General features: G+C 37.3%; 4 protein-coding genes across 4 annotated transcripts; 3 read left to right on the top strand and 1 right to left on the bottom strand.

The window, feature by feature from the left end:
- The first annotated feature begins 92 nt into the window (after nucleotides 1-92).
- LOC126373183 (brachyurin-like) lies at nucleotides 93-2837 on the top strand. The gene is made up of 5 exons (XM_050019227.1): nucleotides 93-331; nucleotides 797-1070; nucleotides 1249-1347; nucleotides 1903-2096; nucleotides 2680-2837. The coding sequence occupies exons 1-5, from the start codon at nucleotides 128-130 to the stop codon at nucleotides 2782-2784; spliced, it is 876 nt and encodes a 291-aa protein (XP_049875184.1). The 5' UTR covers nucleotides 93-127; the 3' UTR covers nucleotides 2785-2837.
- Nucleotides 2838-6650: 3813 nt separating this feature from the next.
- On the top strand, nucleotides 6651-9070 carry LOC126373098 (uncharacterized). The gene has a single exon (XM_050019098.1). It carries the CDS (start codon nucleotides 6748-6750, stop codon nucleotides 8869-8871), a length of 2124 nt encoding a protein of 707 aa, XP_049875055.1. The 5' UTR covers nucleotides 6651-6747; the 3' UTR covers nucleotides 8872-9070.
- A 5-nt stretch (nucleotides 9071-9075) lies between these two features.
- Nucleotides 9076-14103, top strand: LOC126373154 (26S proteasome regulatory subunit 6B). Its single transcript, XM_050019183.1, has 10 exons — nucleotides 9076-9234; nucleotides 9326-9418; nucleotides 10027-10198; nucleotides 10655-10816; nucleotides 11613-11816; nucleotides 12059-12206; nucleotides 12309-12405; nucleotides 12951-13045; nucleotides 13293-13451; nucleotides 13971-14103. Exons 1-10 carry the CDS (start codon nucleotides 9202-9204, stop codon nucleotides 14053-14055), a joined length of 1248 nt encoding a protein of 415 aa, XP_049875140.1. The 5' UTR covers nucleotides 9076-9201; the 3' UTR covers nucleotides 14056-14103.
- A 238-nt stretch (nucleotides 14104-14341) lies between these two features.
- Nucleotides 14342-26448, bottom strand: LOC126373116 (serine/threonine-protein kinase PAK mbt). The gene is made up of 10 exons (XM_050019121.1): nucleotides 26183-26448; nucleotides 25757-25916; nucleotides 24835-25402; nucleotides 23581-23687; nucleotides 22922-23113; nucleotides 21705-21881; nucleotides 21185-21307; nucleotides 19792-19956; nucleotides 18781-18992; nucleotides 14342-18192 (listed from the first exon to the last, which is right to left on the bottom strand). The coding sequence occupies exons 2-10, from the start codon at nucleotides 25895-25897 to the stop codon at nucleotides 18189-18191; spliced, it is 1689 nt and encodes a 562-aa protein (XP_049875078.1). The 5' UTR covers nucleotides 25898-25916; nucleotides 26183-26448; the 3' UTR covers nucleotides 14342-18188.
- Nucleotides 26449-26684: the final 236 nt, after the last annotated feature.

Raw genomic sequence — 26684 nt, 5'->3', positions numbered from 1 at the left:
GTATGTTAATCCCGTGATTAACACGTAGTATTTAAGTAGATTTTGTTATCAAATCCAAGTCAAATCAGTCAATATAAAAGGGCATGATCCGAAATAACATTAAATAGTATAATTTTATCCACCGGAAATGAAATCTTTCGTAGTGTTGTTTGCCTTGGCCGCCGTGGCTTGTGGGTCGGTGGTGCCAGAAGAGAACACTGCGTATGGATACCTGGCCAAATATGGTATCCCATTGGCAGAGAAAATCAAAGCAGCCGAAGAAGAATTCCTGTCCAACCCGTCCAGAATCGTCGGAGGGTCACCCGCTTCTCTAGGAGAGATCCCATGGCAGGTTGGTACCTACAGTTTTAAAAGTTGATTAAAATTTCATAAGAGAATTATGATGGTCATACGCAGGATATATTAACCTAAACTTAAGACGTTCGCGCAAAACGCAGGCGCACACACTCGTCTGCGTATATCTACGTACATATCCGTAAATAAAAAACATAACGTTCTACTGATTGTATTCATCATGGCTATTACCTATATACACCAACTTACCTAAAAAATATCTAATCAAACTATCATAATTGTTACTTTATGTAAAAATAATTTTGTAACCTGTAAATTGAGCTGGTTTTTCCTTCGCCTTGGAAGGACAGATTGGTAGTCGATTCTATAGAATACAAATCTTCTGATCAGGTAAGCGGATAACGCTAGAGATATAAATAACAATAGTTTCGATGATGCACTTATCTACTGATACTTTTGATGTTTCGATGATGTGATGATGCAATATTATTTTCGCCATTAGGCTGGTCTTCTCATCGACCTCGAAGGTTTCCAAGGCCAGGGTGTGTGTGGAGGATCCCTGCTCTCGAACAACCGCGTGCTGACGGCCGCCCACTGCTGGTTCGACGGCATCAACCGTGCATGGAGGTTCACCGTCATCCTCGGGTCCACCCTGCTGTTCAGCGGAGGCACCAGAATCCAGAGTACCGACGTCGTCAACCATCCCAGCTGGTTCCCTCTCCTCGCCCGCAACGATATCAGCGTTATCCGCCTGCCTTCTGCTGTTACTTTCTCAAGTATGTATTTCAACTCCAAGATTTTGTGTTACGTAATCTTCAAATAAATACGCCAGTAAGTGGCCGCACATTGCGCATGTTAGCCCTGTTGGTATACTAAATAGAATAAGAATAAAATAATTTTATTGCCAGTAACAATTAAAAATATATAAAAAAATTCTCTATTTTATTTTTACAGACATCATCGCTCCAATTGCTCTGCCCACTGGAGCTCTAGCGAGTGAGACCTTTGTCGGAGAAATCGGTGTAGCGTCCGGCTTTGGATTAACCCAAGACGGTGAGAACTGGGGAATTAAAAAGGCCACATCGAAGCAATTCATCTAAACAAACAATATTGCAATTTGACATTTGCGCATATAAAAGTGCGCAATGCAAACAAGTGTCAAATAGCAATATTACTTCTTTTTTAGGTGAATTACTTTGATGTGGCTTTTTAACCCCCTCTACTAAATTAAAACTAAAAATAAATATAAATTCTAGATACTTAGTTACTACTTAATTAGATACCAAAACGAATAAATAAATGCATGAATATATTGGAATCTCTTGTTAAAACGAGTACTACGCAAGGATGCATATTGGGTCCTCATCTATTCTTAGAGTATACAACTAGCATCGAAAAGTAGGTATTTTGTATTTCTGTAGGGTATGCACATCACTTCTTATACAGTTCTGCAATTTTTGATTTTCATCTACTCATAGAAAAATATTAACATAAAATGACGAATGGACTCATGGATGGATTAATGGACTCTTCTGAAGTCCTCCTCGGCCTCTGTTCATTCACATCCGTATCCTCATTGATAAAAAACAAAACGGTTACTAATCCCAGGAGGCAGCATCAGCGCCAACCAGTTCTTGAGCCAAGTGAGCCTGCCGATCATCACCAACGCGCAGTGCTCTCTGAGCTTCCCCATCATCGTGCAGAGCAGCAACATCTGCATCAGCGGCGCTGGTGGCAGGAGCACCTGTAACGGCGACTCCGGCGGACCCCTCGTCGTCACTAGGAACAACCAACCTATCTTGGTAAGTTCACATATGACTGTAGCCTATAACACTTTCTGGTCGCTAGCCGCGGAAGCCAGAAGAAAAAAAACGTCTACAGGAAGGTCTACAGGTGATGTCCAGATCCCAAGTATTTATCCCTGGGTTGAAAGAGTTACCTATAAAAAAATCTACTTATTTTTTTTACCTTTGATCCCAATTGGGGTAGTCAGAGGAACATTCATAGCAAGATGAACCGAAGACCAAAGGTGGTGAGCCGTGTCGTAGCGTTAAGCGGTGATTAGTTGTCGCTTTAGGCCGGGTTTCCACTGACGCGGAGATGGATAAATATATTGGTATCTCGGGATCCTCGAATTGGAGATGGGCGAAGAAGAGCGGAGATGTGCGGATTTGACCATTCACAGTGTTCGAGAGAGCGAAAAACAAAGACGCTCTGTCACTCTCTCCCTCACGGTGATTGGTCGATTCCTGCACATCTCCGCAGAGCTCCGCGTCAATGAAAACGCAGCCTTAAGCTTAAGCTTGGTCACATGGCATGGCAATGTACCTAACTTAGTAAGTGTAGAATGTGCTTGTTTACTAATCATATTCCGTACGTGTCCAGGTTGGCGTCACGTCATTTGGATCTCCCGACGGCTGCCAGGCCGGTCGCCCCGCCGCCTTCGCTAGAGTCTCATCCTTCTTGGACTTCATCAACAACAACCTATAAACAAAAACGTTTTATAATAAGTATCTAACAATAAAATGACTGATCGACCTTAACATTAAGTACTTTTCATTTGTTTTACCTTAGTTTCTTCTTTAGTTTCTAGAGGCGTCAATGAAGGGTCTCACTTTTAACTTGCCAGGAACAGGCGCGATGATGATTTTGATGATTTTTTAAATCATTTAAAATCAGAAACACCTTGAATTTGGCAAATAAATATATCGATAATATAACAAAATTGTTTGGTTTTTTTCCGACGAAAAATGGATTTAAAATACTTACTTTTCTGGTTCTATACAGAAACGGGTTCTGATTAGGACCCCTAAAACGTTTTTATGTATGTCCGTTTGTCTGTCAGAGGGTCTCAAAGTTAATATATTTAAATAAAACCAAAAAATATATACAAATATCTTCTTGTATTAGCCTTTTGCACATACTAAGCGTCAAACTTGGTGTAACTATAAAGTAAAATAACAACTAATAAAAAGTTATAAAACACAAATTAGGGGGGTAGTGATACATGATTGAAATCCAATTAATCCAATAAAAGACAAAATAATGGTCATAGACGTGTGAATGGTCATTCGTGCGTGCTAGAACTCCTAGGCCACAAGCGCGCGGCAGAGTCACGCTAAGTCGAGCGAATAAGTACTTTACCTACTTACTGCGTAAGGGTGATTACTTATCTAATCTGTAGTGTTGGGTTGTAGGTATCTCTTTTCAAAACCATTCGGCATTATTATTTTTGAAAAAGAATGATCACCGGATTAGTTTACAAAATAATAGGATTACGAACTTCTTATCTTAAAGTAACACACTTACGCAGTACAAATTAAAGCATTAAATAAATATCTTTATTTAACGTTTAATGCACATTATAAAGGAGGAATAAAGTTAAAGTGGCTAAAGTGGGACTGGGCTGGTCCCGGAACGATGGGCAAAGATCATCACGCACTGGGCACCACAGGACGGACACCATAGACGTAGTAGACCCCGGAAACGATGGCGCGATGATCTCGACGGTTATCAAAAATACTGGATAGAGCTCGCACTGAACCGGGATACTTGGAAAGACATGGGGGAGGCCTTTGTCCAGCAGTGGGATCATACAGGCGGGTCTATATTAAAATCCATAATTGAAAATGCCTATATTGCAAATCCGTAATCATTTAAACACATAATCATTAAAATCCATAACTGTAAAATTTATATATTTGAAAAGTATATCTTTAATACACATATGTCAATATAAATAACGATTAAAAAATATATAATTAATACCCTTAATTTTAATACCCATAAAAGTTGAAACCCATACTCTTAATATAATATAATGCAAATAATAAAACAGCTTGATGACGAATGCGACGACATTATTGTAATTTTTTTAAATTTTACCATTGCTACTCTTTCAATTCATTCACACCTATTACAACTAAAATCTTTAATGCTATGTTCTGTCCAGAGACAGGTTTTAACTACATAAATGTTAATATTATTGATTTGCAGATTTATTGCTTTTTATGCTATGAATTTTAAAGTTATAATTTTTTAAATTATGGATTTTCATTAATATATATTTTTATGTTAATCATTCTAATTGGTATGCAAATTACAGTTATGTCAAGTCTGTTATGGATTTTCAAAATAGGGTTATTAATTTTATGCAACTTAAGGGGCACCCATACAGGCTAATAATAATAACACATTATAAAACAAAATTGTCTTAAAGACTGTGATAATACCTTATGATTACTTAAATGGGCGTTAAGCTGAGAAGTTTTGCGTTTTACGATAAGTAAATTAAAAAAGTCGTAAAAACCGACAGAGGGATTGTGTCATCTAACATGATGGACTAATGTTATGGGCGATAGGCTGATCCCTTATCACCATAAGGTTCATCATATCCAGCTTACGACATCGTATCAACAGTGGCTGCAAGTTGTCTTTGATTACTTGTGGCTCTGCCCACCCCATTAGGGATTACGGGCGTGAGTTTATGTATGTATGTATGTATGTAAATTAAAAAAGTATGATTACGAAATAAAGACAGATCCAAAGGTGACAAAACACGTTATATTTTTTCTATTTAACTTATTTGTGAATTTAAATAAAGAAAAATGTAATAATAAATGCGACATTTTATTACGTTTTTCTATGACGTCATGGGTTACTTTTTCATACAAATTCCATAGTCATTTCGTGTTTTGACGTTTAATAAATAGTAGCTGATTTGACTAGTTGAAAAGTACCCTATTATCCAACCAATTTTCCAGGGCCTTATTCGATATTTAGCGATTTGTAGAAATAGAAGTGTTAAAGACCCACTAGCATAAAATAAAGAATAATACTACATGGAAGGTATGCTAGATTTAACTCACCTCCTCTGAGTCTTACTTTACCCGTAAGTCGCTAAGAAGTAAAGCGTGCGGATTGTCTACCTCGCTCGCCCTTACGCGTTTATTTTTGTATGGAGTGTCCAAGGTGTGCCCTCGCTCGTGACTGCTAGTTGTCTTATTAATGACTTGTGGTTCAGCCCAACCCGTTCAGGATGCAGGTGTGACGTGCATTTCTTTACTGAATTTACTTTTTTACTAATTCGCATTATTTCCTAGCTTATCTTCTGAAGAATAAGTTTGCAGGCGAACAAGCTGTTGCTTCCGGCTTTGGACAGATTGCGAATAGAGAGGTCCATTCTAATTTTAATTACGAAACTAGTATATCCAAAAATAACTTGATGAATAAATACAGTTAAGTTCGTCTTCGATAATCTGTGCCGCAGATGGCATTAACTACTTGGCCGGACAAATGGGGAGCGCTGAAGGCTCTCACCCGGTACAACATTTAAGACAACAGGCCTGAGGGTGCCCAGTTGGGCGCGAACCTCGGCTCAGGGGTCGTCTGAGAGAAAAAATATTTGAAAGAATTAATCGACCCTGGTGGGTCGATAGCGATAAGCGCTGAATGAGGGAACTTCGGAATGAGGGACTTTCCAAGCCACGTTCACTAAAAAACAATATAGATGGTTATCCATGAAATTAGATAGTTAAACGAAGAAAAATCTGTACAGCGTATCTATGTTGTTTTTAAGGGACGTACCCTGGGCAGTCCCTCATTCAATATCATTACCGTGAACGCAAAAAAACCTAGAATCTTTTCTTTCTTTGCTAATATCCAGTTACAACTTATGTATGTCGCCAACATAAACAAAAACCTCTAGGTTTAGGTTTATGTTTATACCACTTAAACATAGGTGACGAGGAGTGGGCGTAATACTATACACCCCTGCCTAACCCCTTGCGGGATACAGGCGTCATCACGTTTCGTTTTTTAAGTTGTATGTATAACCTGCGTAAAACGAAACGTGCAATACAAACAGGTTAATGCTTAAGTCCACTTAACATAGCTGATGAGGAACAGGCGTAATACTATACATCTCTGCCTACCTCTCCGTGGTATACAGGCATCATCATAGGCGTCATCACGCCTGTAACATAAATACATAACATAACAGGACTATCTTATATATAACCTGCGTAAAACGAAACGTGCGTGACAATGCGAATGTTGTTTGACAGCAGCGTTACCAACCCTACTGTTTTAACAGTAGATTTGCTGTTTTCACATTGATGACCATGTTTTCTGTTTCATTCCTATTTTCTACTGGTTTTCGCGTTCAGCGCCACCTAATACACTATTATGCAAACATTTTTTGATAACCACTACGCAATAAAACGCAATGACAAACCACTACGTAATAAAACACATTGACACTAGATGGCAGTATCTTCTTTATATTTTTATGCACGGGGAAATCCCTATTTATAAATAACAGCTACACCGACCGCGTAGCCTACAAGCCTATTGCGTAGGTATTGTTTTATAGTCACAAGTCACAACACCTTGAACAGTTTCTTTGAATTGCGGCGTCTATTTTGAAAAAATAATTACAAAGTTTTTGATAAAATGAGTAGTGATTCATCGACTGGAAAAAGTCCTCCTAAGAAGAAAAATGTGAAATATGAACAGAAATTCGTAAATTCGTGGTTAAAAGATGATAGGTTCAAAGGCTGGTTAAAGAAAAGCATTAAAGGTGAGACTTATTTCTTTTGTTCTGCGTGTAATTGCGACAGAAAATGTGGTATACACGAACTGTTACGACACAAAGATTCAACCAAACACGCGAAGAATAGTTTGAAGTTACAAAAACAACAAAAACTGACATCAATGTTTACCTCAGCTTCCAACTCACAAGATGCAAAAATTGCAGCTAAAGCGGGTGAAGTAAAAATGGCCTGCTTTATTGCTGAGCATAATCTGTCTTTTAACATAGCATCTCATTTGAATAAATTGATTTGCGCTGTATGTCCAGATTCCAAAATTGCCGAACAATTATCTATAAGCCGCACAAAAGCTAGAGCTATTATTGTTAATGTAACTGGGCAGACAGCTGAAGAAAATATAATAGAGATGTTACAGAACAATTGCTTTGCATTACTTGTTGACGAAAGCACAGATAAATCTACGATAAAACATTTAGCGCTTGTCGCTAGAATAGTAAAATTAGATTTCAGCGTTGAAGATAGATTTCTGACTTTAATACCAATCGTAGATGGTACAGCAACAGCGTTGTATGGCAAAATAGTAGAATATTTTGTTGAAAAAAATATTCCTTACAAATCAAACATGATAGGCTTTGCTTCTGATGGCGCTAACGTTATGTTTGGAGATAAACATTCATTGGTCACTTTGTTTAAAAATGACATACCTCACCTTTTTACTATGAAGTGCATTTGTCATTCTTTTAACCTATGCGCATCATACGCATGTGAGAAATTGCCAAGGGGCGTGGAAGATTTCTGTAGAGACGTATATAATCATGTACAAAATTCACCAAAACGTATTGGAGATTTCAAAACATTTCAAGCATTCACAAATATTAAACCACACAAATTACTCCACCCAAGCCAAACCAGATGGTTGTCGCTTATTGAGGTAGTAAATAGGCTTCTGGAACAATTACCAGCCATAAAATTGTATTTTCAAGCTGCAGTTCATGTAGATAGATTACTTTCTGCGCAATCAATTCTCTCGAAGGCTCTCGAACCGACAACTGAATTGTACCTGGAGTTTTTGAAATTTGCATTACCTATATTTACCGATCTCAATAAAGAAATGCAATCCGAGACTCCGAAATTATATTTACTATACGACAAAATACTGACTGCATACACAACGATCTTGGAATGCTTTGTACAAGCTGAATATTTGAATCTCACTGAACAAGAAAAAAATGAAGCACAAAATATTTTACACGCAAAAGAAACTAAAATATTAAACCTTGACTTCTCGAGTGAGCAGAAACATTTACCGATGCAACATATATACGTTGGTGGAATGGTGACAAATTTGATCAGAAGAAAGACAGAAATAGGAGAACTAGAGGAAGAACAGCTGAAAAATTTCTACTTAAAGTGTAAGGAGTTTTATATCGAAGCTGCAAAACAGATATTAAAAAGGTTTCCTTTTGACGACAAAGACCGTCAGGCATTAAAATGTCTGAAGATGCTAAATCCTAAAGCAATTCTGGATTCTGAAATAAAAAAGAAATTCCCTTCCATTGCAGATTTACATTATTTCTTCCCAAAGATTTGTCCAAATAATATAACGGAACTGGATAGAGAATGGCGAATGTTAAGAAATGTCGATTTTTCTTTCGACCAAAACAAAACTCCTGATATTATCGACTTTTGGAAACATGTACAAGAATTAAGAAATGGAGACGAATCTCAAACATTCCCTACATTGTGTGAATTGGTAAAGAAGCTTTTGTGCCTACCACATAGCAGCGCCGCCGTGGAAAGGTTATTTTCTGCTATAAATATTATGAAAACCAAATTACGCAATAGAATATCGACTACAACTATTAAAGGAGTATTACACACTAAATCCGAAATAACTGATTGCTATTCATTCGAAGCCACAGAAAAGCACATGAAGAAATTCAACAAAAACATGTATGATTTTAAAAATAAAAATGAGTGTGAAAATATTGAAGATGAGGCAATTGAAAATGAAACTGAAAAATAATTTTACTTTGATTTTTGTTTTATGTTGCTGTGATTATAAATATATCAATTGATGTGAGTTCTAGTAACTAAGAAAGTTGTTTATTATTTAATTATATGAGCAAAATTATGAAATCTGCCTTTTTTTCTTTACCTACCGCTTTCTACTGTTTTTTTTTAGGCGAGTTGTGGTTTTTTAGTTTTTTGAGGTTGGCAACACTGTTTGACAGAAATGACGGCCGACTGACTGACGTTTGATTTGGTTGCTTGCTTGTACAAAATCTCAACTCATCGCTTTCATTCGTGGTCATTGTGTATTTTCATAGTAAATTCGTTAAACGACTATAATAACATGGATGAAATTGGCATTATTCTACCGGAGAAAGTAAGTGGTTCATTTGTGCCCCGTGGGATACTATTTTACTGGATAATTTGTAAAGTAACATACTATTGGCATATTTCCCTGTATTTTTCAGGATGATTTGGTCACTGACACCAAAGGGCTCTCAATTACTGGACCACAATCATTTGATGAACTGGAATCAGAAGATCTTTACACGAAATATAAGGTAATAGATGAATATAAAGTAATTTTATGTGTGATCTATTTTATATAAATTCTGGTCGATAGCTTTCATTTTAACTGTTCACGTTGTTAGATGTGAGATATAAACAAATTACTGGTTGAAGTAGGTAATTCAACACAAAGAGGAACAAAGGAAGAAGTATCTTTCTATTCATTATTACCCTATAATATCTTAGAGGTTATAATTAGTAATCATTTGAATCAGAAAAACAATATAATCTTTGATACTTCTGCGAAAGGCGAAACCCCAATCTTTCACAAACAAAAACTTGAAATTGTGGCCATATATCTCAATGTAGTCTATTTTTATTGTTTTGAATAACCTGATTCTGCACTATTTTCTTTAAAAAAAGTTCAATTTCATTCCAGATAAAAAATTGATTTTTTTTTCACAATTTTTATCAGGATTGAAACTAGCTTGTCTTCTGCAAGGTTTTGTTAACAAAAATCACATCTGGATGTGACTTTGCAAAAAAAGCTTTACAAGGTTTTTGCTATAAGGTGACGATTTGGAATTGAATTGCTTTTTCGAAGCCAGTGTTGAGTCACTACTAATACATAATGTAATGATATTTCATGTCTACGTTATAGAAACTACAACGCATGTTGGAATTTCTGGAAGTGCAAGAAGAGTACATTAAGGATGAGCAGCGAAACCTGAAGAAGGAGTACTTGCACGCCCAGGAGGAAGTGAAGCGCATCCAGTCGGTGCCTCTTGTCATCGGACAGTTCCTTGAAGCCGTTGACCAGAACACCGGCATCGGTTTGTGTTTATTTATTTGTATAGATCACCTTATTTGATTTGGTTTCAAGTCTAAGTAATGTCAATCATCACATCACATCAGAAATAAAAAAGTGTATTTCTTTAGCAGAGTAATAATGGAGTAAAAGTAATTCCTGATTTTATACCAATAATATAAGATTTATTTTACTTTGAAAATTACATTAGTATCCATCCTTTCATGTGGACACAAGAGAACTTTTTTGTAAATCTTATTAATAACCTACTATCAGCATCAGCCCCCATGGTCTACAAAAAAGGGCCCTTTTGTAGTAAAACCTACACAAGGAGGGCCCTTTTTTGTAGACCATGGAGGCTGTTAGGTGTTAGGAGGGTGTTAATATGAGACCTTACATTATTATAACCAAGACATGACCAATGGAACACAGATTTGATGTGGAAGTACATTATAATAATAACAATACTTGTTACATTCAGTTGGCAGCACAACGGGCTCAAACTACTATGTGCGTATCCTGTCAACAATTGACCGAGAGCTGCTAAAACCATCTGCATCAGTTGCGTTGCACAAACATTCTAATGCCCTGGTGGACGTGCTCCCACCTGAAGCTGACAGTTCCATCTCTATGTTACAAGCAGGTAAAGCCTTTTAGTTCTCCTGATATATCACATTTTAAGTGTCTTTGAAATTTTGTGTAGTTACCATTGTATAACAGGGCAACATTTGATGTATATCACAACTGACCTCGTAATTGTAAGCCCATTTAAAAACCTTAAGACCCCTTTTGTAAAGAAACAAATGCATTTTAATTTATTTTTGATCAGAGGGTCTAAAAAAGCCACATTGAAACTATTCATCTAAAAAGCAATATTTGACATTTGTGCACATAAATGTAAGTGTGCAATGTTAACAAATGTCATTGCTCTTTTAGATGAATAGCTTCAATGTGGCCTTTTTAACCCCCCAGCTGAGACAACTGTCTGAGACAAAATGGACAAACAAAATCCAACCGTAAGGGTTCCTTTTTACGCGTTATTGATTGTGTGTCGTGAGGTGGATTACCAGCCTCATCTACCCTGGTGTCAGGGTAGATGAGGATATTGAGCCGCCAAAGGCCACTGACGTGGGTCCTGTAACAACTATATGAGTATGTTTTAAACAGCTTAATGTGCCTTCTGCAGCACGGATTATCTTACTTTTGGACAATCAGGTGACCAGGCTATAATGTCCTTAGAGAACCAGGGACCACAAAGTGATTTTTATGATATGTCACCATCAAGATTCGGACCCAGGGCCTCTGGATCGTGAGCCCAACGCTCACCCACTGGACCATTGAGGATGTTAAACTATTGTAGCAAGCAACTCTAAGAAATCAACAATTAAATCATAACATATTTATTATGTCAATAAGTTACCCATTTGTGAACGTTCCAGACGAGAAACCCGACGTGCAGTACTCAGACATCGGTGGCATGGATACTCAGAAGCAGGAAATCAGGGAAGCGGTGGAACTACCCCTGACTCATGTGGAGCTGTACAGACAGATCGGTATCGAGCCTCCACGCGGGGTGCTCATGTACGGCCCACCTGGCTGCGGCAAGACCATGCTGGCCAAGGCAGTCGCACACCATACCACTGGTGAGTGTCTAGATATTAAAAAGTGATATGGGTAAAAATTACTTTTAACATGCTAATTACTTAGTTTCTCACTACTGGGCTCATAATTATTCCAAAATAAAATGTAATGGCAGAACTCAAAAAAGGTTTTCGTAAGTTTTAGATCTGTCTTTATTTATTTAGTAATCAGAATTTAATAATTTATCTTGAACTTAGTACACGACATAACCCAATTTGACCCAAAAATTGTATGTTGTTTCCAGCGGCGTTCATTCGCGTTGTGGGGTCGGAGTTCGTGCAGAAGTACTTGGGCGAGGGCCCGCGCATGGTGCGCGACGTGTTCCGCCTCGCCAAGGAGAACAGCCCCGCCATCATCTTCATCGACGAGATCGACGCCATCGCCACCAAACGGTACGGGTACAAATTGGTGCGGGGAGAAGAGATACCGTTCTGTACATGGTATTGTTCTTTAGTCTATAAGGAACGCGTTATTAATTGTTATATTTCTTTCAGGTTTGACGCACAAACAGGCGCTGACAGAGAGGTTCAGAGAATCCTGCTTGAGTTGCTCAATCAAATGGACGGTTTCGACCAAACCACTAACGTAAAAGTAAGTGTTTGCAGGCGATAATCTGATATGAAATGTCCTGACTAAACTAGGGATCACAAAGTGGTTTTTGTGATGTGTCCCTGGGATTCAAATCCGGGGCCTCCGAATCGAGATGTGTGACTCTACCCTCAACGCTTTTACCATCTCAAATCATCGCTAAAACTATCTGCAGCAACTCCTGCTATAAGTTCCAATCAATAATCATGGCCTATGACCTCACAGGTTTCATTTTCATGCAAATTCCGTAGTAATTTCGTGTTCTGTGTATCGTGTGTTGTGTGTGTGTGTGTGGGTATATAGGTTATGTATATATATTTGCATGTATGTTATATATTTATTTGCATGTATTTATTGGTAAGTTGTACTTATAGTTAGTACCTGCAATCTTTCAATTTAATTTTTTACATTTTTCCTCACTTTATGGTTGTCTTATGCCGCCATTTAACATGAACTTAGTTAAGAGTCTTTTTGTAATTATTTCATTTTGGTGCAATAAAGTATATTTGCATTTCTGAAGTTTAGTAAAAAGAGCTTACCTTCCACAGGTGATCATGGCGACGAATCGTGCCGACACCTTGGACCCTGCCCTGCTCAGACCTGGTAGACTAGACAGGAAGATCGAGTTCCCGTTGCCTGACAGGTAAGAAACTAAACATAACTAAATGTTTACATAAATAAAAAAGGTTCTTTAAGCTAAAGTCCCATCAGTTTCTTACAAAGTAAATTAAACTGGTTGCCCTCATGGTTACATGTCGTTTCTGTAATAGACCAAAAACACCTACAAAAACAAATTTTATAAATATGATAACTTTTTGATTGTACATATCTGCAAGAGATACCACTGGGGGAAGGATACTAATTCAATATAACACCAACTTTGTGCGCAGGCGTCAAAAGCGCTTGATCTTCTCAACGATCACGGCCAAGATGAACCTATCAGAAGAGGTGGACCTGGAGGAGTTCGTGGCGCGGCCGGACCGCGTCTCCGGCGCCGACATCAACGCCATCTGCCAAGAAGCCGGCATGCACGCTGTCAGAGAGAACAGGTAAGGGACATGGAATAAAAAAAACGTATGTACCTAGTATTACCTATCGATAAAATGACCGTGACAAAATTTTACCAAGTTGCGCATGTTAGCCCTACTGGTGACAAGTGGGAAGAAAATTTCCAATTTTCTCCCAGAGGGACAGCGGTAGGAGACTATCTTGCTAGCTGACTAGTAGACTGGTATTAATCAGAATGTTCCTATACCTGTCAATCCACCAGAGGGAATGTTCACCGTATGTACTCCACTTTTGCGAATAAAATGTAGGTTACAGTTCGACTCATATAAGATTAAAAAAAATGGTTACCTAAACGATAAAAATGTCTGGTATTGAATGTGTTCCTCTAGTTATTAAATAACTTGTAATGTATACCCTCATTGATTTAAAAGATGTGTTGCTGTTTCTTGTCATTTCTTCTCCTCGGCCATAACACCTTACGAAATTACGTAAATTCAAAAATGTTACATTGACCTTCAACAAGTTTATCCATGATAATTACGTCTCGTTGTTTCTTTCAGATATATCGTGCTCCCCAAGGACTTCGAAAAGGGATACAAGAACAATATCAAGAAGGATGAGAGTGAATACGAGTTCTATAAATAATTCTCCATGTATTTGTATTATTAACTGTCTGCAACTTAATTAAATAAAGTCTTTAAAACTAGCAAAATAATCTATTATTTCACTTTATAATAAGGAATTCAATGACACAAAAAGATGATCCGTACTTTGTAAGGCACGTTAAGCCGTTGGTCCCAGTTACTAATGTAAGTAAGTAATCGTTACATGAGCCATGTCCGGGGCTTTGGCAGCTCAATAGTAAACCTGACAGATTGATGAGGTTGGTACACACAACCCACACGATAAAAGAAGAATGAAACACACAAAATGTATTCAAAATCTATATTAGATAACAGTTCTTAACAATGTGACATTACAATAATATTACAATATATTTGGCATATACCTTACAAAGAAACTGTCTGATAAAGCAATAAATTACAATATTCTGATCGCTGTATGAATGAAACAGTGTGATGAAAATATGAACATTATTCTTAAATAATCCAATATTCAACATTCGTCGTAAAGTAAAAAACACTTAACCATTACTAGATGAAGTGCGAAATATCTTATCTTATCTCATATAACATTTTCTATAAGAGTAACAGAGACAAAATATATTCTCTATACTGTTTAATTAGGATTGATACACACAACTAATATTGTTTCCTTCGCGCATTTGACGCGACGACTACACTGGCAAACAGGTGCAAATGTGCTTAATAAAACACTAAGGCGGTGATAAGGCACTAATTCTAAATACAAGGCTGTTAAAAAGCGTTTCAAATTCGTATTTCACTTGGTATTTTGCAACATTATTTTCATCAAAAACCTAATTTGTTTTAATCACAACACTAGCTGCCTAATAAGTATCTAAAGACATGAATGTATATTGCTCTTTTATCTCTTAGCCTCATTAAACACTAAATTGATAATCTGCTATTTTTAACATTCAAAATACGTTACAATCGACATGCATATTACACTATCTAATAGGCCACGAAATATCTCAGGTTCAATGAAATCACAGTTTTTATAAGGCCAAAGTTTAAGTTTTAAAATTGATAAGAACATTATAGTAAATTATTTTCTGTTATAGTAACACCAGTAATATTTACAAGTAGTAAGCATTTCAATACTTATGAAGCACTTGAGGGTTAAAAAGGCCACGTCGAAGCAACTCATCTAAAAAAACTAAAATGCTATTTGACATTTGTTTGCATTACGCATTTAAATGCGCAAATGACAATTTGCAATATAGCTTTTTTAGATGAATTGCTTCGATGTGGCATTTTTAACCTCCCTTCTTATATCAAAATATATTAGGTGGTTATTTCGATAAAATATCTCGATATTTGATTTATAAATAAATACGTAAATATCTTCGGAATGTAAAGAGAATTATGAAGTAACATTTGACTTTCTTCGTCTACATACGGTTGAAAAAAAGCAAACTTACAGATACATTTAAGTTCCTTTATGGTTAAAGGATTATTAAGTAAGTTAAGTACACAAGCAACTCTCTAACAATAATACTGATTTGAAGATTCCAATTTCAATTTCTGGCACAATGTTGCTTAATTTGAGCTCAAGATATAAAAGGTTGAAGGTAAGGTTGATATGGAAGATTGACAAATAAACTTATCTAACGTTTTTAAATGCGAAATTCTGTGGGTATGTTCGTTTGTCCAATTCGTTTGGAGTTCCCCCGTTTTACTAATTAATAAGACACATTGAAATATTAATAAAATCGACTTACAAATAGACAAACACGCTTGTAACAATAATAATGTGTTTTCTATAACGCTAAATGGTCATATAATATCATTTAAATACCATATTACGTTTCTCTCAGTAAGTGAAATTGTATAAGTTGTCGTAACATTTGTTAATGATTAATTTTATTAGTAAGTACGATAAAATGTACGACACATTACCCTAGAATAAGGAATAATACTACGTATAGAATGGCAACCCTCCGCTCCGCACCAACGGCTGAGCTAGGTTTACCTCACCCCCCTCGGACATTAATAGACTTTAATCGTATGGTGTCAGACGTCACACACACAGATGCGCGTGTACGATAATGTCAATGTGTAGTATCTGTGTAAAACGTGGATTTTGTATGAACTGTCCGGGGTGTGACATTAGTGAAACGATACCTACTGGACGGGGTTTACAGTTAGATAGAACGGTACTATAATCTAGAATTACTAGTAATTCCTACCTCCATATTAAACTCCTAATGATAATTTACTGCATTATTCTACAACAAAAAAATGTATAATCAACAATTTTATGGCAATAAAAAACGTACAATAATATAGTTTCAACAATAATATAATTCATGATCAAGAAAATAAGAACTCCTTTGTCAGAAGAAGGAATGTTATAAATACTTTATGATTTCATACATGTGGAATGATTTCACTGGGTGTTTCGCGTAGGAATAATGTAGAGATGATTGTTTAAATAAAATATAATGAACATGATTTATACTTTACAAAAAGTTGCTTCAAACAACTTTGGTTTGTGTGACATCGTAGGAGTAATAAAAAGAAAATGTATAATAAAACCTACGCGACGAAATTTACAATTATTACAACGAGGGATTTTCCAGGCTGCGCTCCCCAACAAAATATAAGTGGCACTGAAGCGATTTTCCTGCGTTTAACCTTCCAATTTCATGGATAAAAGACATAAGCAACTTTTATCTTTGTTTTTGGGTATAAATGATGACCCTTGTTATTATACCCAGGCACAAAACTTCCACCCATTATTATTCTAATCAAAATAAAGTGAAGCAATATAGGTAGCAACATAATTCTTTACGCATCTGATCCAAATATCAAGCAACAATTATTTTTATATATGCCTCTGCCACTACATTACATTTTTTTTTATTTTTCTTAAGAATTAGGGTGAATATCAAAATTTCAAGTTTGGTGGCGAAATTTCATATTATTTTTTCGTGAAAAATTGGGTTCCGACATGAAAAAGATCCAATAGGATCCTCGGTTCCGACATGAAAAAGGATCCAAAAGGAACCCAATTTTTCACGAAAAAATTATATGACAGTTCGCCGCCAAACTTTGCACATTTTGATATTCACCCATTACGTAACATAGATTTCTATGTTTGACCATATTTTTTATATTTTAATAATTATATACCCCGAGCAATGAGAATAGGTAATTATCACGTTATATCTGAACAGCGCCATCAATTTTTTTTACAAAACTTAGTCTGGAAAATCCCTCACTGTAAGCAATACGAGACAGCGCTGGGGGGTTAAAATGGCCATATTGAATCAATTCATCTAAGAAAGCAATATTGCTATTTGACATTTGTTTGCATTGCGCACTTACTTTTATATGCGCAAATGTCAACTTGCAATATTGCTTTCTTAGATGAATTGCTTGGATGTGGCATTTTAACCCCCCTGATCTGTTTCGCGACACTACTTGTTTTCTTAACTTTTTATTACTCTTATATTAGTGCTAATTCCTGTAAATACCATCTAATTTTATGTTATATCTGTCAATTTCTTATCCGCCGAAAAGGAAAGGGACGGGTAATCAACAAGCATAAAATTTATGGAACACACGTCAATTTTAAGCACAAATCTAAACCAACCGTCTAAAAATTTTACATCCGTCAATAACCCGACACAGTTAAGTAGACAGCACGTCAAACGGATTGCATACCAGCGACGTCCCTTTTGATTCGCCCGGGTTATTCATTCATTTGCTCATTCTTCCTAAAATTAAGAGCTGTGAATCATCCGTCCCTTTCCTTTTCGACGGATATGAAAATGACGGATATAACTTAAAATAAAATTAGACGGTGTCTGCAGGAATTAACTTAAAATAAAATTAGACGGCGTCTGCAGGAATCGGGGCCATTGTCATGCCTAATATCTACAGTAAGTAAACGTGTGATAAATGATAAAATATAGAAACTACATTGGAAAAAAATATACAATAACATTTTCTTTTTGAATCAGAAAACGTATTTTTTCTGCTATTTTGATACTGGGAAGATATAACTAGAAACGGTCGTCATGGTTGTTCAATCTGTTAAGTAATATTCAATTTATCTCACTGTGTATGGTTTTGATTCAAAACCTCTTTGAAGTGAGACGCGGCGACAACTTCGTGTTAAATGTCGTTTTACCTGTAAATGTAAATAAGATCATTAATAATTGAACCGTACTAAAGAATGTCCCCTTGTATTTAGTTTATTAATATAAGCAAGTTCTGGGCGGTTAAAAAGGCTACATTAAAGCAATTCATCTAGAAAAGCTGTATTACAATGTGACATTTGCGCATATGCAAGTCAGTGCGCAATGCAAACAAATGTCAAATAGGTTAGCATAGGTTTGCGATTGTTGAAGTAAAGTAACTTTTGCAAAGGCCGGTCATAGGATGGGTGACCACAAAGAAACGAGTTTTCATCTCGAGCTCCTCCATGTTTCGGAAGGCACGTTAAGCCGTTGGTCCCGGCTGCATTAGCAGTCGTTAATAACCATCAATCCGCACTGGGCCCGCGTGATGGTTCAAGGCCCGATCTCCCTATCCATCCATAGGGAAGGCCCGTGCCCTAGCAGTGGGGATGTTAATGGGCTGATGATGATGATGATGAGATGAATTGCAACAATGTGGACTTTTTATATTGTGATCAAGTGATTGTTGAAGGCTGGTAACTGTTGACAAAACCATGAATCATCTGGGAGTAAATGAGTGATTGGCTTGTGATACGTACTGGTTGCGGGCGTGCGCATGCGTCATGAGCGGCACGAGCAGCGCGGGCGGGCCGGCGCGGCGCAGGAAGGGGTGGTGCAGCAGGCGCGCGGCGGGCTGGCGCTGCGCCGGGTCGCGCACCAGCGCCGCCTCCACCAGCGCCAGCAGGTCGGCGGGGCAGCGCGCCGCGCCGCGCGGCCGCGGCGGCGGCATGTCGCGGATGCGCCGCATGGCCTGCAGGGGCACCACATTCAGTCTCCTATTCTTCTGGTGTCAGGGTTACTATTGAGCCGCCAACGCCCCTGACATGGCTCAAGTAACGACTACTTACGGCTTAACGTGCCTTCCGAAGCACGGATCATCTTACTGTTATGGACAATCGGGTGATTCATTTATTGCAATCGACTCAGAATCACCCCTCAAAGTTGTCGTTACGATGTCACTGTATAGTAGGTACCAGTCCCCGGACATTTCATACAAAAATCTCATTTTTATCGTATGCCGCCTAACAAGTGTGAACGAGACGGTGTGCGCTCTCCTTTACTCCCTAGCGGCTTACGGACATTTTACACCCTGAGGGGTACAAAGCAGAGAGTAACCATTCGATACGTAATATTATTTTATTCGTACCCAACTAAGTAGTGCCTGCAACTCAAACATGTCAATTACACAGAAAATGCAACACATGATCCTAAGAACCATTTGTAACGCTCCTTGGTTCATAACAAATGCAGAAATTCATGACAACCTGAAAAAGAGTTAAGTCCTAAACTATCAAGCAAGGCTGAAAAAACATTCCAATGAAATGGCAATCCATCCGCTTACCAATCAAACTTATAGGAAACGACTCAAAAGAAAAGATTAGAGCATTCAGATAGAGCTTAGCTAATTATGAGTGGCTGTCCTTGCTGGAGGACACACTCTACTTGACACTTATAACAAGTTTTGCTCATAGTAAACAGAAAAAAAGATACTGATTGCAAATTTAATCAGGAAAAAAAATTCTATGGTGATAGAAACTGTCTGAAATTACCTGTAGCGGTGGCTCGTTGAAGAAGGGCGGTTCCCCGTCGACCATCTCGACGAGCATGATGCCGAGCGACCACACGTCCACCTCGGGCCCGTACGGCAGCCGCGATATAACCTCGGGTGACATCCAGTACGGCGTGCCTACCAGGGACTTCCTTTTCGGCAGTTCCTGTTGGGGAAAAGAGCAGTTTTTACTATCTACTCAGAAATCAGAATCATTTATTCAACGTAATTATCATGGATAAACTTGTTGAAGGTCAATGTAAAATTTTTGAATTTACTTAAGTATGCAGTCGTTATATCAGGCATGTCAAGATTGGCGGCTCAATAGTAACCCTATCAGGGTTGATGAGGTTGGTCATTGATCTCACAACCCACACGAGAGACGAATAATACGAAGTATACAGGGTGTTAGTGACATCGTAACAAAAACTTTGAGGGGTGATTGAGGCCATGATTCTGAGATGATATCAAGTGGAATTTTCCGTCGTAAAAGTATGGAATTGAAAATAATTAAAAAAACACAAAAAAATCAGGAATATTCAGACTGAAAATTCCACTTGATATCAACTCAGAATCATGGTCTGAACCATCCCCCTCAGTATTCGTTACGGTGTCACAAAACAGCCATACCTACTTTTATGGCTACCGTATGTACTTGTGTGGGGTGTAAGTGACATCGTAACGAATACTGAGGGAGATGATTCAGCTGATTATTCTGAGTTAATATCAAGTAATAAAAAAAACATGAATTTTGCGACGAAAAATTCCACTTAATATTAACTCAGAATCATGGTCTGAATCATCCCCCTGAGTATTCGTTACGATGTTACTAACACCCTGTATAGTAATAAGCCGCTCGAATGTTGAATATCAATAACAAAACAAAAATAAACAAAAACATCATAGGTATCTTTTTAAATGTATTTATCGAAGTGAAAAGATACCTTAATTAAAGGCTAAAGGCGGATTTATATTTGTCTGATGTGTTGTGACGTGACGCGTTAGAACGGTATCGGTTTTATACATTTAGTATAGTAACGTTCATACTAGTAATGCGTAGTATGAAACCGACACTCATACCGTTCTGACGCGTCACGTCGCTACACATCAGATAAAATATAAATCCGCCTTAAGTAGCAGTGCTGAACCCGACGTGAGTTTGTCTCAACGCAAAGTATAATCAGTTAGGATACAGTCGTTTAACGTTTTAGAAACGTTCTTGATCATGTAAGATTAGTATCACAGTACCAAGTCTTATGTACCACACTGTTCCAAACGTTAACGAAATAAAGTATTTATAATAAATTAATGATAAAGTATAAAGTATTTGTTTTGAATTTTTTTTTTAATGATTATAAGTTTCGTAAGTAAAAATTCAAATATCGAAAACATACCTGTGAGACTTGGGCACAGAAACCGAAGTCGGACAACTTGACGCGGCCGTCAGCCGTCATCAGTATGGAGTCTGACTTGATGTCCCTGTGGATCACACCCTGACCGTGCAAGAATGCTAACGCCTGCAAAAAATTCACATAATATTACATTGTATACAATATACGTGTGTTGTAGAATATACTTTAACCACACCAGAAGTTAAGGTGTAAACATTTAATTTTACTTCTTTACAATTTACATAACATAACATTGCATCACGCCTGTATCCCCAAAGGGATAGGCAGAGGCGTACAATTACACCCACTCCTAGCCAGCATATTTAAAAACTTCGTTACAATTATTTATTAATTATTTTTACATATTTACAATTTTAATTTTGGCTTTTACATTAAACATTTATCCTATTTCAAGTTGACCCAGTCACCTTTTATACATTTCGCTTTATAATGTCTCTTCCAGTCAAATTGAGAATGCCTCTCTAATACGTCACTTTAAAGACCATAACCAGGCGTGGCTTACCTTCAAGCACTGCTTGCAGACAGTGGCGATCTGCTCCGGGTCCATCTTCGCGCGCGTCACAATGTCAGTGAGCGCTCCACCGGCCATGTACTCCATCACCACCCACAGCTCATCCCCCACCAGGTACGACGCGTGCATCTCCACTATGTTGGGGTGCGGGTAGTCGCGCATTATCACCTGCGAATAGAGTTGAATCGGTCAAAGACGTTGAGATCTGGGGAGTTAAAGAGGCCATATCTAAAAAAGCAAGTGCGCAATGCAAACAAATGTCAAATAGCAATATTGCTTTTCACCTTTTGTGAAAACGGGATAACATACGTGCGAGCGAGACACACGAGTCATTATACAATCCTTGCAATATTATATTATGCCAATAGTTGTATTATGCCTATTGTACCTACTACTGAGAACATGCTGTATTTTATCATTGTACTCCTACTATATTGTTTCAACGCAATAAAAAATATTATTATACATATATTATAAATATTAGTGTCGTATCATTACAGTTAATACAAATGCCCGCTATGATGAGCTCCATTTGCGCATGTCAGAGGCAACTTTCCCTCTATTTTACGTAGTATTTTATTTACTCCACACAAAAAGACACCACAGGCTTCGTCAACAATGTAATTTATAAACAGACAATGAAATCCAGACAAGTTTCGTCAACCCCATTGTATGGTAAGGTCGGTTACTCCACGGTAGTTGTTTCCGAAGTTTCAACAGTATTGTATGTTCAATTCTCAATTATTTATTGCATTCCATGTAGTATACGTAATGGGGTGTTACATAGGCATAGGAACTATAACACGGACCCTGTAGGGCACAGCAATGTTGAAGGGAAGAGAGGAAGTGTGTATTAAAATGAAAACTTATCATTTAAAAATTCGTCTACAGAATAATAGCTCCTTTTAATTAGCATTGTTTTTAGATTTTTTATAAATAAATTAGTTTTAGTTTCATCTCTTAAGTACTTAGGGAGCTTATTATATAATTTTAATGGACATTGCTAATGGGCTCGTGGAGTGTATGTTTGTATGTACGTACGTACGTAAACAGCCTATATACGTCCCACTGCTGGGCACAGGCCTCCCCTCAATCAACCGGAGGGGGTATGGAGCATACTCCACCACGCTGCTCCAATGCGGGTTGGTGGAGGATGTTTGTATGTATGAAATCCAGAAAATGTTTGTATGTATGTGAGTATAACTCACGACTTCGTTGAAGAGCAGCTCCCGGCGCTGCTGCTTGCGCAGGTTCATCATCTTGACGGCGACGCGGCGCCGCGTGCGTGTGTCGGTGGCGGCGCACACCACGCCCGTGCTGCCCTCGCCGATCTTGCTGAAGCCCGACAGCGAGGCGCGCGGGTCGCCCTCCGACACCACCAGCCGCAGCGCCGCGCGGAACTATGGTCACACAGAAACACAACGATGTTAATTGAGTCGGCGTTAAAATGGCCACCTCGAAGCGATTCATCTAAGAAAGCAATATTGCTATTTGACATTTGTTTGCATTGCGCACTTACTTTTATATGCGCAATAGTATAATTGCAAGATTGCTTGCTTCGATGTGGCCAATTTAACCCCCGAGTATGTTCAAGATAAATTATGAAATTCTCATTACTAAATAAAGACAAATCTAAAACTAACGAAAAACATTTTCTTTTTTTCTTTAAAACATATTTATGAATTTTAAACAAGAAAAACGTAACAATACGTCCGAAATTTTATCATGTTCTTCTATGACGTCACAGTGTGCTTTTTCAAACAAATTCCATAGTAATTTCGTATTTTCACGTTTAGTAAAAAGTAACTGATTTGACCAGTTGCAAACTAGCCTATTGCATACATAAGATTGATACTGCTAGTCATACCTGTTCGTGCGTCAGTCGCAGCTCATGTTTGGACGCGGCGAGTGGCATTTGCGAGGGGGCGCCGGCGCCGGCGGGCGGCGCGCCTGCGTGCTGGTGTCTGTATGTTTCTGAGGAGAGTTTGTTGGAAATAAGTGTTGAGAATCTATAGTATCAAGTTGATCAGTTTATTTTATTACTCAATGATTTGAAATTTAAATCAATTTACTGGCTCCATCCATCCATTTAGGATTTACAGACATATTATCATTTATGCATGGTATAAGAAGACCAGGTATGCTCAATCCTATGACAAGCCGCCATTGCTAGCCCTTTGATGAAGTAAATGTTACCACTGTGTTACCATTAAATTGGTATCTCCAACATTCCAAGGAAGTAAATTATATTATTGAAAATTTAGTAAATTATTGACTGATGTACGTTATTTTAAGAAAAGATCAACACCGTAAAGATAAGTTTTTACCTAAATAAAAGATAAAAAAGATAAAGATAATTGAATAATTAATTTATTTAAATCTATATTTTTAATTGATTATTATTTTTTTATATATATTTTTTTAATTGATTTAAATTGTAAACTGTTAAAAATTAATATTACAATTAGTGCTGGAAAATATTTTTACACTGCTGATTCACAAATCGGTCGGCAAATTGGTCGGTGTACTGCGGAACGGAAGGCGATTGGGGCAACCTCCGGTCTACACGCCCTATCTATGGAGTATTGAAGGCGAGTACTCCACCGACAAGAGCGCAGCTCTTAAATAAAGAGAGAGAGATTCACAAATGATACTCATAGTTCACTCTATAAAAAATATCTTTGTTAGCTATAAAACATGAGGTGACCTACTTCTTTCTCAAACATATCTTATCTCAAACCGTTTCTTTCCTAAAAACTGTTTTATTGTTTACTTCAGTTTTTTGGCAGTTATAAAAAAACTGGTAAGTCATACATTCTATGAATAATTGGGTTGTTGACTGAGTCAAAGATAAATTATAAAATGCTAATGTATATATTTAAAGCAGTGTGAGATGATCAAAAATCTGTTATTTATTTTAGGCTGTTAATTATGAATACGTATTTATGACTATGATATTTTTGTTGATAATGTCAATGTATATCCATACAAATTCATAAATAATTTTTGTTATGATATTTAAAGCACATAATAAGGGATTCTTATGGGTTGTTATGATATTTTGTAAAAAAAGGCCCCATTAGACTAGGCTGTCAAGTAGTCTATTGAATTAGAAACTTACCTATCGTAACATTATTTCCATTTAGTCCATGAGGCATGCTGTGTGACAATGTTTGTTGCGGATGATTGTGTTGATATGGTACATTTGCATTCTGTATATTCTGATATGTAATCTGCGAAGGATGATTATCGTTTATCTCTGAAACTGGCCTTATTGTAGCTTCGTGTGCATGTTGTGACCAATCTACAGGTGACTCCGTTATTGGTTTATTCATTTGATAATTCTGATCTCGTCGTAGGCTTGGATATTGCTGTGGTGCAGGAGGAACCGGGGGAGATTCCTCAGGTACAGAAGGTGGTACGTTTGGCTGGTTCCTAAAGTCCCTTCTAATACGAGGAGGGCTTGAACTTCTTAAAGAATTAGATCTGGCAACATTCGAAGTTTTCGGTAATAACACTCCGTTCTGAACTGGCTGTTGTGGTATATTTGTTGATATTGGTCTTGCGATTGCAGATACTGGTGTTGTTCTGTGGTCCCCCCTGACAATAGTTTTTAAGTCAAGGATTTCGGTGGGAGTAATTTCTGATGGGTCTACTAGAGGAAGAGGTCTGTTTGTTGATTTTAATATCTGCAACAACAAGAAATATTATCTAGAATAATTTACAAAAAACAGTCATTTAGTTACCTATGTTATTTTTTTGTTTCTTTTTCTATATTGGCCAAGTATGTTGCTATGCCTGATGGTAAACATAGAGAAGCCCTAATTGCAGTAGCAACAGAAAAGCAATACAATGAGTCAGTTTCAAATCAGTTGCGACTACCATACTGGCCTACTAGGTGCTTCTTTATTTGCTTTCTTCTGAATAATAATAATTATTAGTAATCATGTAGTTGCTAAAGTTGTAGGAATGTAGAAAGAATTTTAAAGAAGCCATCTCATCATGCAGTGCAAGACCGTGCAACACAAACAACACTTGTTTACCTGGTTGTTGCCGACAAGTGAGGCCCACTGCAGTGGCAGCCCAACAAACTTGCCCTCACGCTTGTCAAACCCCGTGTGCACTCTATGCTCGAAGTTACTCGGCGGAGAAATAAGGGGCTTCTTCTTCTTCTTCGAAAACATCGTTTGACAATCTAGCTACCTACAAAAGAACCAGTTAGCGTCGTAACTCTACTACAATAAATACGTGATTCATTGGCGTATAAAGTCAAAAACACTTAAATCATCGACCTGTGAAGTTAGACAACAGAATAGGTACTTTATGTAACCAAGACTAATGAGAAAAGAAAGCCGTAACTACGATACACTTTCATCACCGACTCGGCAATCAATTTGTACGAACTTGGCACGCAAAATGCGTCTCAAATGAAATTACAATAACAACACACGAATAAGGTCAATACACACCTCTATTCGTAGTACTTAAACTCGAAAACACACACTGAATACGAAATCAACAATCTACTCCATGACATGCAGCCATGCTCAAAACAAATTGAATTAGGGTAAATGTACTTAGTAATGATATATGGAATAACACGTCACATAATAATACGATAAAAGACACTTTTGTTTATCATATAAACATTCAACGGATATCGATAGAAAACAGGAAAAAGGCAATTTTCAATATAATTTCACTTCGCAAGCAACAAAACCCAACCCAACGCGACAATCCGACAGATAATGAATAAAAAAAATGCATTTCTTTTTTTCGGTTTTGCCTATACACAGTTAAGCCATTATTTTATTTTGGTTTTGCGCAAAAGCATATTTTTTTAAAATCTGCTACTAAAATATTGGAAATATTAATAATTATTATTATATAATTTACGATTGATTTTCCTGTTTCCCCAGCTCTACCCTAATGCTTTTACCTTTTTTTGGTATAAGTACATTAAATTACTTT

This window comes from Pectinophora gossypiella, chromosome 15, assembly GCF_024362695.1.
Source record: "Pectinophora gossypiella chromosome 15, ilPecGoss1.1, whole genome shotgun sequence".
NCBI lineage: Eukaryota > Metazoa > Arthropoda > Insecta > Lepidoptera > Gelechiidae > Pectinophora > Pectinophora gossypiella.
Note: the sequence above shows the minus strand (reverse complement) of the source record. Positions and strands in the feature narration are given on the sequence as shown.

Excerpts from the sequence above, each read along its gene's own strand:
- LOC126373154 (XM_050019183.1), top strand. The coding sequence starts at position 9,202 with ATGGATGAAATTGGCATTATTCTACCGGAGAAA. Across the intron at positions 10,817-11,612 it reads CATCTCTATGTTACAAGCAG|ACGAGAAACCCGACGTGCAG; the intron begins GTAAAGCCTTTT and ends TGAACGTTCCAG. Across the intron at positions 12,406-12,950 it reads ACCAAACCACTAACGTAAAA|GTGATCATGGCGACGAATCG; the intron begins GTAAGTGTTTGC and ends TACCTTCCACAG.
- LOC126373116 (XM_050019121.1), bottom strand. The coding sequence starts at position 25,897 with ATGTTTTCGAAGAAGAAGAAGAAGCCCCTTATTTCTCCGCCGAGTAAC. Across the intron at positions 21,308-21,704 it reads TCTGCAAGCAGTGCTTGAAG|GCGTTAGCATTCTTGCACGG; the intron begins GTAAGCCACGCC and ends AATTTTTTGCAG. Across the intron at positions 19,957-21,184 it reads TCTGTGCCCAAGTCTCACAG|GAACTGCCGAAAAGGAAGTC; the intron begins GTATGTTTTCGA and ends TTTCCCCAACAG.
- LOC126373098 (XM_050019098.1), top strand. The coding sequence starts at position 6,748 with ATGAGTAGTGATTCATCGACTGGAAAAAGTCCTCCTAAGAAGAAAAAT.
- LOC126373183 (XM_050019227.1), top strand. The coding sequence starts at position 128 with ATGAAATCTTTCGTAGTGTTGTTTGCCTTGGCCGCCGTGGCTTGTGGG. Across the intron at positions 1,348-1,902 it reads CTTTGGATTAACCCAAGACG|GAGGCAGCATCAGCGCCAAC; the intron begins GTGAGAACTGGG and ends TACTAATCCCAG. Across the intron at positions 2,097-2,679 it reads GGAACAACCAACCTATCTTG|GTTGGCGTCACGTCATTTGG; the intron begins GTAAGTTCACAT and ends GTACGTGTCCAG.